Consider the following 14,680-nt stretch of genomic DNA (forward strand, 5'->3'; position numbering starts at 1 on the left):
TATTATACCCTTTGACCTAATATTTTCATACTTTGGAAATTATCCAAAGGAAGAAAGAAGTCTTTTTTAACAAAATAATTATTGGAAGCTATTTTATCAAAATGTTAACAATAGAATACTTAAGTAATTTATGGTAAATCAAATCTGCATGATATTATGGAGGTATTGACATAATTGTGAAGACTGTAGTAACATGTAGAGCTTTTGATATGTTAAATGTAATGAGATACAGAATTCTCTCTGCTGATTATAGCTATGCACCATTATACATGCATGTGATTAAGGACTGAACAGGAACTTGACAAATGAAAAACAGACTTGAAAAGAGGGATAGGATTTTTTTTTTTTTTTTTTTTTTGGCTGTGTCGTGTCTTGCGGCACACAAGATCTTTCGTTGTGGTGTGCAGGCTCTTTGTTGCAGCGCGTGGGCTTCTCTCTAGTTGTGGCGCAGGGGCTCCAGGGCGCGTGAGCTCTGTAGTTGTGGCACACAGGCTCAGTAGTTGCAGCGTGCGAGCTTAGTTGCCCCGTGGCATGTGGGATCTTAGTTCCCTGACCAGGGATGGTACCGGAGTCTCCTGCATTGGAAGGTGGATTCTTAATCACTGGACCACCAGCGAAGTCCCAAGAGATAGGATTCTGAGCAATCTTTCTTGCATTTTTTATTTCCAGTATTGTAGCTAAAGTATTGTCAATAAACTCTATAATTAAAAGAAAAAGTTACTTAAGCTAGATGTTTTTTCTTAGCCTAAAGCAATGGTGAAAGTGGCCTTGCCAGGTTGCCATTCAATGCTTGTCTTGTTTGCTGACGAAGATTGAGCAGTCATGGAGTATACCTCCTCTCTAGGGAAAGGGTGTAAAGAAAGAGCTTGGAAATACAGTGGTAGGATATACGGCAAAAGGAGTTCCCCTCTCAAGTCACAGAAGATTTTTGGAGCTCCAGATAACACCTGGAGAGAGTTCTTGCTTTTCAGTGGGCAGATACATAATCATATTATCATTAAGTCTTTGTGCTGTAAGGCTCAGGAAGTAAGAATGAGAGAATAGGGATTATGTTATTGTTTTAAACTGTTATTATTAAAAGTTTATAATCTCTTAATATACTAGATAATTAATTAGTGTGTAATGACAATCTGCTCTCCAGTAGTTTGCAGTTTAGAGATAAGGCTTCCTTTTAATTCTGAGTAGAAGGTCTTATGCCTTGAAATGCTCTGGGGAACAAAAAGCTGAGAATATCTTGTTTTCTTCTGAATAATCTATACATTAACTATTAGTATCCTTCAGTACTATAGGAGTTAATTTTCATCTTCCATAGGAAGAAATGAGGATCTGTGTAAAATCAGGCTAGTTGACCAATTCTTTTGTTTACCCTTCTATTCTCTGATTGGATGGTATATCACTTGGAAGTAGGACATGGGCTTTGTATTTAGATAAAGGCAACACTCAGTTGAGTTCTGATTTTACAACCTAAGAGAAATTTTTTACCAAATGTTTGTCACGGTGCTTGAGGTAGCTCTCTGTGGTGTACTGTCAGAGGCTCTTCACTAGATGACTTTGGCGGATACCAGGCAAAATCTTAGGTGTCTTGCCAAAGCTGACTCTCAGGACTTATTCCATTTTCAACAGAGCCCTCCAAGATCAGGGGTTAAGAATCAGTTTACTGGACATGTTAAACGCTTGTAAAGAATTATGTTACTGGGAATTCCCTGGTGATCCAGTGGTTAGGACTCCATGCTTTCATTGCCGAGGGCCTGGGTTCAGTCGCTGGTTGGGGAACTAAGATCCTGCAAGCTGCGCGCCCCCCCCACCAAAAAAAAAAAAGAATTATTATGTTACTTAAATTCAGGATAATTGTAAATCCTAATTTGGTCCTCCTCCCACAAAATCATGATTCTAGTGGGAAAGTATCAGAACTCAGGACCTAATACCAAGTACCATTGCTGATTTCAGCAAGCCAGCCCTATAGCCGTCTTTTGGAGGAGCAGCTTAGATTCACAATTCAAAGAGTAAGAGATCTTAGCATAGCACAGGCACCTGGATTTAGATACAAGAATGTTCACTGCAGTGTGTTTTGCATTACTGAAAATTTGGATACAGCATAAATGTTCGATAACAGGGAATGTGTTCGATAAATTCTAGCATACCCATGCAGCGAATCACCTTAAAGCCATTAAAAATTATTTAAAGGTATATAGATTAATTTGAAAAGGTGTTAAAAGATATAAAATAATATATATGAGGTCACATTTTTATAAATGGAGAAAAATATGTATGCATTTGACTGGGTATATAGTGAAGGACCTGAAAAAAATACACCAAGTGGTAGTAGTGGTGGTGTTCATTTTCTGATTTCCCCTTTTCTATGTTTTACAAGTTTATGACGTGTTACTTTTGTAATTTGGACCCCAACCATGTTATTTTACTTTAAACAACCACATGGGTCTTTCCTTTAATAGACTTGCAATAGAAACAGTGACTCAACTTTCTAGGTGTGACAACTCTTCTAGCTCCTGAACAGTCTAAAATATTTATAGCTATAGAGTCTTGATATTGTTCAAGCAGCTTATTGATCTCGGCCATACCCCTGTCTCCTGCACAGCAGGATGCAGGTGAGTAGGCAGCAAGCTTTTAGAGATGGGCTGGACAGAATGCCCGATTCTCTTGGACATCATTGGAGCCCTGAGTAAGTGCAGCTCATTTCACGGCCTGTGGTCCTTTTCTTTTATCTTTTAATTATGCACGTCATATGTGTTCCCTGAGGGAAAAAAAAAAAATCAACATTCCTGGATGCATTTTTATTTTTTATTTGTTATTATTTTTTTAAAATATTTATTTGGTTGCACTGTGTTTTAGTTGTGGCAGGTGGGCTCCTTAGTTGTGGCACATGGGCTCCTTCGTTGCAGCAAGCAGGCTCCTTAGTTGTGGCTCACAGGCTCCTTGTTGCAGCTCGCCGGCTCCGTGGCATGCAAACTCTTAGTTGAGGCATGCATTTGGGATCTAGTTCCCTGACCAGGGGTCAAACCTAGGCCCCCTGCATTGGGAATCTTCACCACTGAGCCACCAGGGAAGTCCCTGGACTCATGTTTTTAAAAGGGAGGGTATTCATTTAATAACATAGCATGACCAACTTTCCATGTTAATAAATATCCTCTACTCCATCATTCTTAAAGGCTGTATAATAATCCATTGTGTGGATATTCCCAATCCCCTGTGGTGTTTCACTGGTTTAAAATTCACTTTAATTTGGGACTTCTCTGGCAGTCCAGTAGTTAAGACTCTGTGCTTCCGTTATAGGGGGCACTGGTTCAGTCCCTGGTCAGGGAACTAAGATCCCGCGTGCTGCACAGCAGGACCAAATAAATAAATTAATTAATTAAATTCACTATAATTAAAATTGTTCACCTGTCATTATTTCCTTATCATAAATTTCTAAAATTGAAATTGCAGAGTTTACACATTTTTCATTTTAGATACATATTGTCTAACCATTTCCTGTTGTGTTTCTGGATCTTGGCTCTCTCCTTTGCTCCTCCCCATCTCCGTTTGGGAGAGGAAATGTATTCCTCTGCTTGATTTCAATTATCCTCTCTTTCCCATACTTAAGCTGCCCTCTTGCCTTTTACCATCTGACTTGGTATAGTCATCTTCTCTGTGCGACCTATGTGGATTTGCTTTCCTTTCTCCATTAACCTCCATCTAAAACACTCTGATACTTTGTGAATCTCCCCTCCCCCCATTTTATTAAGCCACCTTGACTTTCTATACACACAATTGCATATGTCTATATGCAGATACATGCATTTAGAGGTGTACTCACTAGTCATACAATCTTCCTGATTGTAAGGCCTTTGCTTTCTTTTTTCCCTCTGTCCTAACTTGTAAGTTGCAGGGAGCCATTAAGCCTCAAGCTTATCTTGCCGTGCTGCTGGTTTCTGGCAGGGATCCCAGTAGGTTAATGTGGAGCAGCCTCATTCTGGGAAATGTTACAGGAGCTGTTTGAAGCCTTGACCCTTTGTCAGACAGCTTGGGGAGATAGTCTCTGGCACTCCATCCACATCCCTGTTCCTTCCTTTGAAAAAGCAAAAAGGCTCTGTCCTTCACATGGTGCTTAGTCATTCCTCTGCAAGGATGAGGGTGAGGTTGGGGGTAAACTCTTGGTTTCCTGGGCCTCTACAGAGCCAGCTGTTTGCATTTCCCTTGTATGAAATCTTTTTCATCTAGTGTAGAAGCCATTATAACCTACTGAATGAAACAAACATTAGAATAGAATGTTACTATTAGCTAGTACTTGTTAAGTACCTATTCTGTGCTGAGCCCTGTGCTAGATACTTTACATTTTATTAGACCTCCTAGCAACCCTATTAGATAAATAATATTATTCAAGTTTTATAGATAAGAAACAAGATTCAGAAAGGTGAAAGTGACTTGATCAAGATCACATAGCTACTAAGTAACCAATGGAATTCAAACCTAGGTCTCTCCCAAGTCCAAAACTGGAGAGGTTGGGCTTAAGACTTTCTTGGACATGAATAGATGAAGCTTTTTCTCTTCACCTTTTCTGAGTGGCAGAAATGGAGCCCTGTTTTAAGGCATAGGGTTGTGTCTTATCAAATGCATCGTCCTTAGTGTACAGAGTAGATTTCTCTCTACATCAGTGCTTCTCAAACTTCAGTGTACTTGGAGATCTTGAGAAACTCCAGATGCTGATTTAATAGGTCTAGGGTGAAGGCCTGAGATTCTTTGTTTCTAACAAGCTTCCAGATACTCCTTTGAATAGCAAAGCTCTAGATCAGTGATTGTTAAACATGGGCAGTCATTAGATTCACCTGGAGATCCTTGAAAAAAATTCACTTTTACTGGCCCCAAACTCAGAAATTCTAATTGGAGGAGTTTTAGGGTAGGGCCTGGGAATTGTTTTTAAATATTTATTTATTTATTTATTTATTATTTATTTGGCTGTGCTGGCTCTTAGTTGCGGCATGTGGGCTCTTAGTTGTGACATGCAGGATCTAGTTCCCTGACCAGGGATCGAACCCAGGCCCCCTGCATTGGGAGCACGGAGTCTTAACCACTGGACCACCAGGGAAGTCCTTGGGAGTTGTGTTTGTTTTGTAGTATTTTTTAAAAAAAGAAAACTCCCCAGGTTATTGTATTATATTATATTGTGTTATAATCAGTTTGAGAATCACTGATCTAGAAGCCAATATATTATGGTTGCACTGTCCCACACAACACAAAAGTGTACGTGGGCAGTACATTTTGCTTTATTAAACATTTGAGGGGCTGTGTTGGTTAGAGATCGTTTGTTTAATAGGGTAAGAAATCCACTCACATTTATTGGAAGGGCTAGCTTGCAAACCTGAAGAGCAGGAAGTATCCCTGGATCTCAGAAAAACAACTAGGAGTTGGAAAGCCCCTAGGAACCAGGGATGTCCATGCTTCCTGTCTTCTGTTTCCTTTTCTCTGGGGACTGGCTTTGGTAGAAAATGGCCACCCAGACAGTTTGGTTTAGTGCCACCAGCCAGTTCCATATTGCTGAGAGAATTTGAATGACCCAGTCCAGTCTAGCCTCTGGACGGGTTCTCCTTGAGCCAGGAGGCCACCCCAGGACAGTGCTGTGATCTGGAAATCTGGGCTGTATCAAACTCAGCTACAGGCCCCCACTCTGAGTGCAGGGATGTGGGGGCCCCCTAACATCATTGGGCAGGTCCCTTGAAAGGTGGTTACTGTAAGCACTTACTATGTAGCTCTGCATGGTTGGGGCAGGAGAATAGAACCAAATAGGGTAAACCCCCTGCTCTTGGAATTGGAAGGACATTATTAGCTTAATGGAGAAGAGAGACAAGTAAAGAATTTTTTTTTTTTTTGGCTGTGTTGGGTCTTTGTTGCGGTGCGTGGGCTTCTCATTGCGGTGGCTTTTCTTGTTGCAAAGCATGGGCTCTAGACACACAGGCTTCAGTAGTTGCAGCACTTGGGCTCAGTAGTTGTGGCTCGCAGGCTCTAGAGCACAGGCTCAGTAGTTGTAGTGCACAGGCTTAGTTGTTCCGTGGCGTGTGGGATCTTCCCAGATCAGGGCTCGAACCCGTGTCCCCTGCATTGGCAGGCGGCTTCTTAACCACTGCGCCACCAGGGAAGCCCGAGACAAGTAAAGATTTTGGAACTGTGATAATATCTAAGTATTGTGGGTAGAGGGCTGTCTTGGAAGCCTACAAGAGAGGAACTTAACCAGCCTGGACATTAAGGAATATTCATAGAGGACATGTCTGAACTGAATCATGAAAGGTAAGGACGTGATGGCCAGGTAAAGAAAAGAGTAGGAGGAAGCATTTCTGGCATTGTGAACAGCATGAGCATGAAACAAAATAATTATATTTCATTGGAGAGTCTTCATTGAAGACCCAATGCAGTCAAAAATAAAATAATTATTATTTGTGTGAATAATAATTAATAAGCAGTTCTTTCTAGAGTATAAGGTCCATGGCAGGATTTGAAGCTAGAGAGATAGGTAGGGGCCACATTGAGAAGAGTCTTGATGCCATGCTAAGGGGCTTGAATTTAGGTAAAGGGGAACCATTGGATATTTTTTAATTGACATGGGAAGATTTCCATTTTTATGAAGATGAATGATTATAGTATGGAGAATAGGTTTTTTTGTTTGTTTGTTTGTTTGTTTTGCGGTATGCGGGCCTCTCTCTGTTGTGGCCTCTCCCGTTGCGGAGCACAGGCTCCGGACGCGCAGGCTCAGCGGCCATGGCTCACGGGCCTAGCCGCTCTGCGGCATGTGGGATCTTCCTGGACCGGGGCACGAACCCATGCACGTCCCCTGCATCAGCAGGCGGACTCTCAACCACTGCGCCACCAGGGAAGCCCAGGAGGATAGTTTTGATGGTGACCTTGCCTGAAGGCACAAAGACCAGTTGCAGTTGTCTAGAGGAGAGAGGATGGAGAGGAAGGAGCCAACTGTAAGAATATTTAGGAGATAGTTTGGCAGGACTAGCTGGGATGGTGGGAATGAGGGAGGAGGAGTCTAGGATGAATCCCAGGCTTGTGTGACCAGGGAGATTTTGGTGGCATTAGATGAAATGAGCAATTTGGGGAGGAAGAGTATTTGTTTTAGACACATTGAGTTTAAAAATGCCTGTCAAAAAAAAAAAAAAATGCCTGTCAGACCCATCAGACACATCAGTGACTGTGACTGTTAGGCAGGAGGTCTGCCTTAAGTAGTTGTCAGGGCCTACAGACTCAGGAGTGGTTCCCCTCTCTCCACCTTTCCTTTTAAAATTTTTCCTCAGTCTCTACCTGGCGGTCTTGTTCTAGCTACTCTTCCTTTCCTTTTTCTATTTTAAATTTAAGGCTTACCTGCTTTCTCCTTTCATAGATCTTCCTGTGCAAGCAGTAGGTTATTTTATACAACGATATAACATGATTTGGCTTCACTCTGAGAATTGCTGATAGGATTTTAAATGAACTACCTAGACTATAAGGTATATGAGGCCAGAGATCATTCCTAGTAGTTATATTTCTAGCATCTAGAACAATTATTGGCATTTAGTTGGTGCTGAATCAGTGAGTGAATAAATGAATCATTGAATCACATAAAGAGTTTAATAATAATAGACTCCAGGGACTTCCCTGGTGGCGCAGTGGTTAAGACTCTGCACTCCCAATGCAGGGGGCCCGGGTTCAATCCCTGGTAAGGGAACTAGATCCCACATGCATGCCGCAACTAAGAGTTCATGTGCCACAGCTAAGGAGCCCGCCTGCCACAACTAAGGAGCTCATGTGCCGCAACTAAGGAGCCTGCGAGCCACAACTAAGGAGCTGCCTGCCGCAACTAAGACCCAGCACACCCTAAAAAATAAATATTAAAAAAAAAAAAAAAGACTCCACTGGGAATGCCCTTTGTCTAAGACTGATCTTTTCCATAAAGTATTTCTCTGAATTGAATTTTGGAGAGTGAAAAGGGGTTAGTTTGGTACAGAAGTGGATAAGAGCATTTCGGGCAGAAGCAGCAGCATGAGCAAAGGCATGGTGGCACAAAACAGAATGTGTGTGTAATAGATAAGCAGTGAGATGAATATCTCTTACCTTGTCTTGTCTCAGGTCACTCTTGCAAATGTGGTAATGTTTATAGGTATGTCTAATAGTGGTTTTGATGTGTTTTGTTTATAAGCTTCTATGCATGGTTAGATAAGAATTAGTTATATAGGGACTTCCCTGGTGGTCCAGTGGTAAAGAATCCACCTTCTCCACTGCAATGAGAAGCCCGCGCACTGCAATGAAGAGCCCCCGCTCACCGCAACAAAGAGCCCCCGCTCACCGCAACTAGAGAAAGCCCGCACTCAGCAAGGAAGACCCAATGCAGTCAAAAATAAAATAAATAAATTCTTAAAAAAATCTTTAAAAAACAAAACAGAAAAAGAATCCACCTTCTAATGCAGGGGACACAGGTTTGATCCCTGCTCGGGAAACTAAGATCCCACATGCCACAGGGCAACTAAGCCTGCATGCCACATCTAGCAAGCTCACGCGCCTCAACGAGAGAGCCCACGTGCCACAAACTACAGAGCCCATGTGCTCTGGAGCCCACTCGCCACAACTAGAGAGAAACCCAAGCAGACCATGCTCCATGATGAAAAGATCTGGCATGATTCAACAAGGATCCTGTGTGCCGCAACTAAGACCCAACACAGCCAAAAAAAAAAGTTAAGGAAAATAAAGAAATAAAATAAATAAATAGTAAAAAAGAAGAGTTATATAAAATATGCTTGAACTGGTAGAAAACCTTTCATCAGGTTCATTAGATCCATAATCCTCTTTGAAGCCATCTTTGAATCCCAGGCAGAATTTACTTCTTCCTCTCTGTGTTTATGTAGCATATTATATCTATCTCTGTTATGTTTTCTTATTTACATGTTTCATTTGACTAGTGTCGCCCTGACCATGCGTTTAATAATGCCCAGGGTCTAACGTAGTAGACATTAATTAAATGTTTGATGGGTAACTGAGTGAATGAATGGATGTTTGTACCCAGCGTTAGCCACACTGAAGAGAAACTGCGTTCAGCTTCTTTATCCCTTTTCTCTTGTAGCTGTTTGTAGTGGATGTCCAGACAAGCCAGATCACCAAGATCCCCATTCTGAAGGACCGGGAGCCCGGCGGTGTGACACAGCAGGGCTGTGGTATCCATGCTATCGAGCTGAATCCCTCTAGAACACTGTTAGCCACCGGAGGAGACAACCCCAACAGCCTTGCTATCTACCGGCTGCCTACACTAGATCCTGTGTGTGTGGGAGATGTAAGTCTCCCCAATAATTGTAGATAGAGGTAGCCTTGTTTTTTAACAGAGCCCAGTCCTCATCCCACAAGCCCCCCAGGAAGGGACAGTTTCCTCTAGACTTCTGTGGACTTGGGTTGGGGGTGCGTAATGGTGAGGTATGGGGGTGGAGATTTCAGAGTTGGTATTCCACTCACCACAGGGAGTATCAGATATGTTGGCAGAGGGTATGTCTGATAAAGAGGCGAGCAGTACACCTCAGAGGCCATCAGCGGTGGGTTGGTGTTTGAGTCCACACCACAGTGGTTACACATCTCCTACTGCCCACAGTCAGAAGGGTTTATTAAGTTATTCATTCAGCAACTATTTTTTGACCCTTCTATGGCCGGTCATTGTTTCAGACACTGGGGACATAGCAGTGAATAAAACAGACAAAGCCCCTACCCTCTTGAAGCCTGCACTCAAGTGAAGGGAGGCATATAAACCAACAAAAATGTACCAGCAGTATGTCAGAGTGTGATGAGTGCCGTGGAGAAGAGTAAAGGCAGGCTAAAGGGAGAGAGCATGGTGGAGAATGCTATTTCAGAGGATAGTTGGGAGGGCCTCTTTGATAAGAATGACATTTGAGCAGGGAGACTTAAAGGAAATGAGGGTGCAAGATACGCTAATGTCTGGAGGAAGAGAGTACCAAACAGATGGAACAGCATAGAGGTCAGTTGTAGCTATATTCTCCCAGGAAGCAAGGGGAGAGTGCGAGGGGGTGTGTTGGAGGGACGAGAAGTGGGTAATTGTGCGTAGGAACCACAAGTAGAACATCCAGAGAAAGAATGCTAGAGCTGTGTGTCCACCGGCCATGTTTATTGTCCACAAGAATGCCAGTTTTATTCCAGCTTTGAGCTTCTCAAGACAGAAGTTAAAAATTGTGGGATCATTCCATTTGGGTTGAAATCACCAGAGATTAGAATTGTAATTTTTACAAAGATATTTTCAGTCAGACTCGTAAGCTTTTCAGGGGTGTACATTGTAATCCTTATTTTACTGATTTCTTTTTTTCCTTTTTTTTTTTCTCTCTCTGTACCTGTCACTCCCTCCTCTTGAAGGATGGACACAAGGACTGGATCTTTTCCATTGCATGGATCAGTGACACTATGGCGGTATCTGGTAAAATTGCCCTTTTGTAGGGAGTTCTGGTGTGGCAGGGAGGGAGGGAAGCTAGAATTTGAAGAAGGAGAGTAGTGTGATTGGAAATAGCCCAGTAAACCGACCATCAGCGAGGGGCCAGGAAACCTTGTTTCTAATACTCTTTCTCCTGACTTACCATGTGACCTTGGATAAGTCATCCCCCTTGTATATTCCTGATCTGCAAAGTGGAAGTACTAACACAATTATTATTCATACTCTGCCTTGTTCCAAAGAGCCTGTGTATTAGCATGTTAGCCTCAACATTTTTGTGGGGCTTCACTGAGACAATAGTTGTGAAAGTGCTTTTGGAAATAGTTGTTGGTGTGCTCTGCAAAGTATTAGGAGCAACTGTTACTTTCTGTACAACTATATAGTGTTGATAAAGCTATATAGGATTAGGGGAATTTCTCTCCCAGTGGTAGAACAGTCAGAAAAAATACATGGAAATGAGTGTAGAGAAGATAACCTAGAGATACTCAAATGCTTTCTGAATACCCACAGCAGCCTAGAAAGTAGGCTCAGAGTGCCAAGCAGTTTTGCTGGGTACGTATATGTAAAAATATAATCCCCCATTCCAGATTCCCAAATTTAAAAAAAAAATTGTAAGAATTGCTAAATTAAGTACTTCATGTGTGTTATCTCATAGAATCCTCAGAACAGTCCTAGAAGGTTTGCATTATGAGCCTTATTTCACAAATGAGAAAATGTAGATTCTGAGAAGTTATGATTTGCCAAAGGCTACACAGATGGTGAGAGATGGACTCAGGATCTGAATCCAGCTCTGAGTTCCAAGCCCATGCTTAGAACTGCTACGCACAAAGCTAAGGGAACGTAAATGTTTCTTCTTTGGATTCTTTGCAAGGCAATAGAAAGCAGCCAGGAGGGAAAATAAATCTAATGGACAAGCATAGTCACAGTTCAGAATTATTCAGTAGTGGTTCAGAAGCTTTTGGATTCCCTGTCATTTGTCTCCCCAAGAAATGAGAGCTCCTTGAAGGCAAAGGCTGAATCATGTCACCTCTATAGGGAATATCTGTATGACAGTAACTTGCACTAAGTGTGATTGTTAGGAGCCAGGACGTGGCTTATTCTGGGAGCTTCCCTTCTCTTTTTTCATATAGGCTGTGAGTATTCTATGTTTTCAGGCTGATAGCTTCCAAGTCTACATTTTGTGAACAGTATAGCAGGTTTTAAGAATATTGGCTCTAAAACAGGAACAGACTCACAGATATAGAATACAAAGCTGTGGTTACCAAAGGGGAGAGGGAGGGGGGAGGGACAAATTAGGATTATGGGATTAACCAATATAAACTACTGTATGTAAAATAGATTAGCAACAAGGATATACTGTATAGCAGGGATCCCCAACCCCCAGACCACGGACCACTACCGGTCCATGGCCTGTTAGGAACTGGGCCACACAGCAGGAGGTGAGCTGCGGATGAGCGAGCAAAGCTTCATCTGCCGTTCCCCATCGCTCCCCAATGCTTGCATTACTGCCTGAACCATCTCCACTCCCCTACCCCCCCAACCCCCCGGTCCATGGAAAAATTGTCTTCCATGAAACCGGTCCCTAGTCCCAGCAGTTGGGGACTGCTGCACAGGGAATTATACCCAGTATCTTGTAATAACCTATAATGGAATGTAATCTGCAAAAATACTGAGTCACTTTGCTGTACACCTGAAACTAATATAATATTGTAAATCAGCTATATTTCAATTTAAAAAGAAAAAAGAATATTGGCTCTGAGTAAAAGACCTATATTCTGAAAACTGTAAAACATTTATGAAGGAAATTGAAGATGATACAAAGGAATGGAAAGATATCCCATGTTCTTGGATTGGAGGAATTAATATTGTTAAAATGTCTCTATTTCCCTAAGCAATCTACAGATTTAATGCCATCCTTATCAAAATACCCATGACGTTTTTCATAGAAGTAGAACAAACAATCCTAAAATCTATATGGAATCACAAAAGACCCCAAATTGCCAGAGCAATCTTGAGGAAAAAAAGAACAAAGCTAGAGATAGCATGCTCCCTGACTTCAGACTAAACGACAAAGCTTTGGTCATCAAAACAGCATGGTAAGACTTCCCTGGTGGCATAGTGGTTAAGAATCCACCTGCCAATGCAAGGGACACGGGTTCGAGCCCTGGTCCGGGAAGATCTCACATGCTGCGGAGCAACTAGGCCCATGCACCACAACTGCCAAGCCTGCGCTCTAGAGCCCACGTGCCAAGAGCCCGTGCTCGGCAACAAGAGAAGCCACCACAGTGAGGTGCCCATGTACCGCAGCGAAGAGCAGCCTCTGCTCGCCGCAACTAGAGAAAGCCTGTGTGCGGCAACGAAGACCCAACGCAGCCATAAAGTAATTAATTAATTATTTTTTTAAAAAACCCAGCATGGTACTGGAACAAAAAGAGACATATAGATCCATGGGACAGAACAGAGAGCCCAGAAGTAAACCCACACACTTCTGGTCAATAAATCTATGACAAAGAATATACTATGGAGAAAAAACAGTCTCCAGTGAAGAGCGGTGCTGGAAAAACTGGACAGCTACATGTAAAAGAGTGAAATTAGAACATTTTCTCACGCCAATATGCAAAACTAACAAAATGGTTTAAAGACCTAAATGGAAGACTGGAAACCATAAAACTCCTAGAAGAAAACATAGGCAGAACACTCTTTGACATAAATTGTAGCAATATTTTTCATCTCTCTCTCCTAAGGCAAAAGAAACGAGCAAAATTAAGCAAATGGGACCTAATTAAACTTAAAAGCTTTTGCATAGCAAAGGAAACCATCAACAGAACAGAAAGACAACCTATGGAATGGGAGAAAATGTTTGCAAATGATATGACCAATAAGGGTTATCCAAAATATATAAACAGCTCATACAACTCAATATAAAAAAATAAACAACCCATTTAAAAATTGGGCAGAAAACCTGGATAGACATTTTTCCAAAGAAGATATACAGTGGCCAACAGGCACATGAGGAAATGCTCAAAATTGCTAATCATCAGAGAAATGCAAATCAAAACCACAGTGAGATAATAATCACTTCACACCTGTCAGAATGGCTGTCATCAAAAAGTCTTCAAATGTTGGTGAGGATGTGGAGGAGAGGGAACCCTAGTACACTGCTGGTAGGAATGTAAATTGGTGTGGCCATTATGAAAAAAAGTATAAATGTTCCTCAAAAAACTAAAAATAGGGACTTCCCTGGTGGTCTGGTGGTTAAGAATCTGCCTTCGTTAAGAATCTGCCTTCCAATGCAGGGGATGTGGGTTCGATCCCTGGTCAGGGAACTAAGATCCCACATGCTTCAGGGCAGCTAAGCCTGCATGCCACAACTACTGAGCCCTCACACTCTAGAGCCCATGCACCACAACTAGAGAGCCTGTGTGCCACAACTACTGAGCCCATGTGCCACAACTAGAGAGAGGCCCGTGTGCCACAACAAAAGATCCCATATGCCGCACCGAAGATCCCATGTGCCGCAACTAAGACCCAACGCAGCCAAATAAATAAATATTTTTTCAATTTAAAAAAATTGAAAAAAAACCCTAAAAATAGGACTACTATATGATCCAGCAATTCTACAGCTAGATATATATTTAAAGAAAATGAAAACCCTAATTCGAAAAAATACACGCATCCCAGTATTCCTAGTAGCATCATATGTAATAGTCAAGATATGGAAGCAACCTATGTGTCTTATCAACAGATGAATGGATAAAGAAGATGTGGTACATATATACAATGGAATATTACTCAGCCATTAAAAAGAATGAAATAATGCCATTTGCAGCAACATGGATGGACCTGGAGATTATCATCCTAAGTGAAGTAAGTCAGACAGAGAAAGACAAATATCATATGATATTGCTTACATGTGGAATATAAAAAAAAAACACAACAACAAAAGTTCATACAAATGAACTTACTTACAAAACAGAAACAGACTCACAAACTTAGAGAATGAACTTACGGTTACCGGCGGGGAGGGATAGATTGGGAGTTTGCGATTGACATGTACACACTGCTATGTTTAAAATAGATAACCAGGGAATTCCCTGGTGGTCCAGTTGTTAGGACTCTGTGGTTTCACTGCAGAGGGTGCAGGTTCAATCCCTGGTCAGGGAACTAAGATCCCACAAGCCACGTGGCGTGGCCATAAAAAAATAAAATAGAAAATAAAATAGATACCCAACA

General features: G+C 41.8%; 1 protein-coding gene across 1 annotated transcript in view; it reads left to right on the forward strand.

Annotated features, from left to right (window-relative positions):
- DCAF12 (DDB1 and CUL4 associated factor 12) overlaps window positions 1-14,680 on the forward strand; it is a 42,735-nt gene that overhangs the window by 14,832 nt on the left and 13,223 nt on the right. The window contains exons 3-4 of the mRNA XM_079927373.1: window positions 9,089-9,295; window positions 10,375-10,435. Coding sequence (XP_079783499.1) covers window positions 9,089-9,295; window positions 10,375-10,435 — 268 coding nt within the window. The remainder of the gene's footprint in view (window positions 1-9,088; window positions 9,296-10,374; window positions 10,436-14,680) is intronic.

Source organism: Stenella coeruleoalba, assembly GCF_951394435.1.
Source record: "Stenella coeruleoalba genome assembly, chromosome: 7".
In the NCBI taxonomy this organism is placed as follows: domain Eukaryota; kingdom Metazoa; phylum Chordata; class Mammalia; order Artiodactyla; family Delphinidae; genus Stenella; species Stenella coeruleoalba.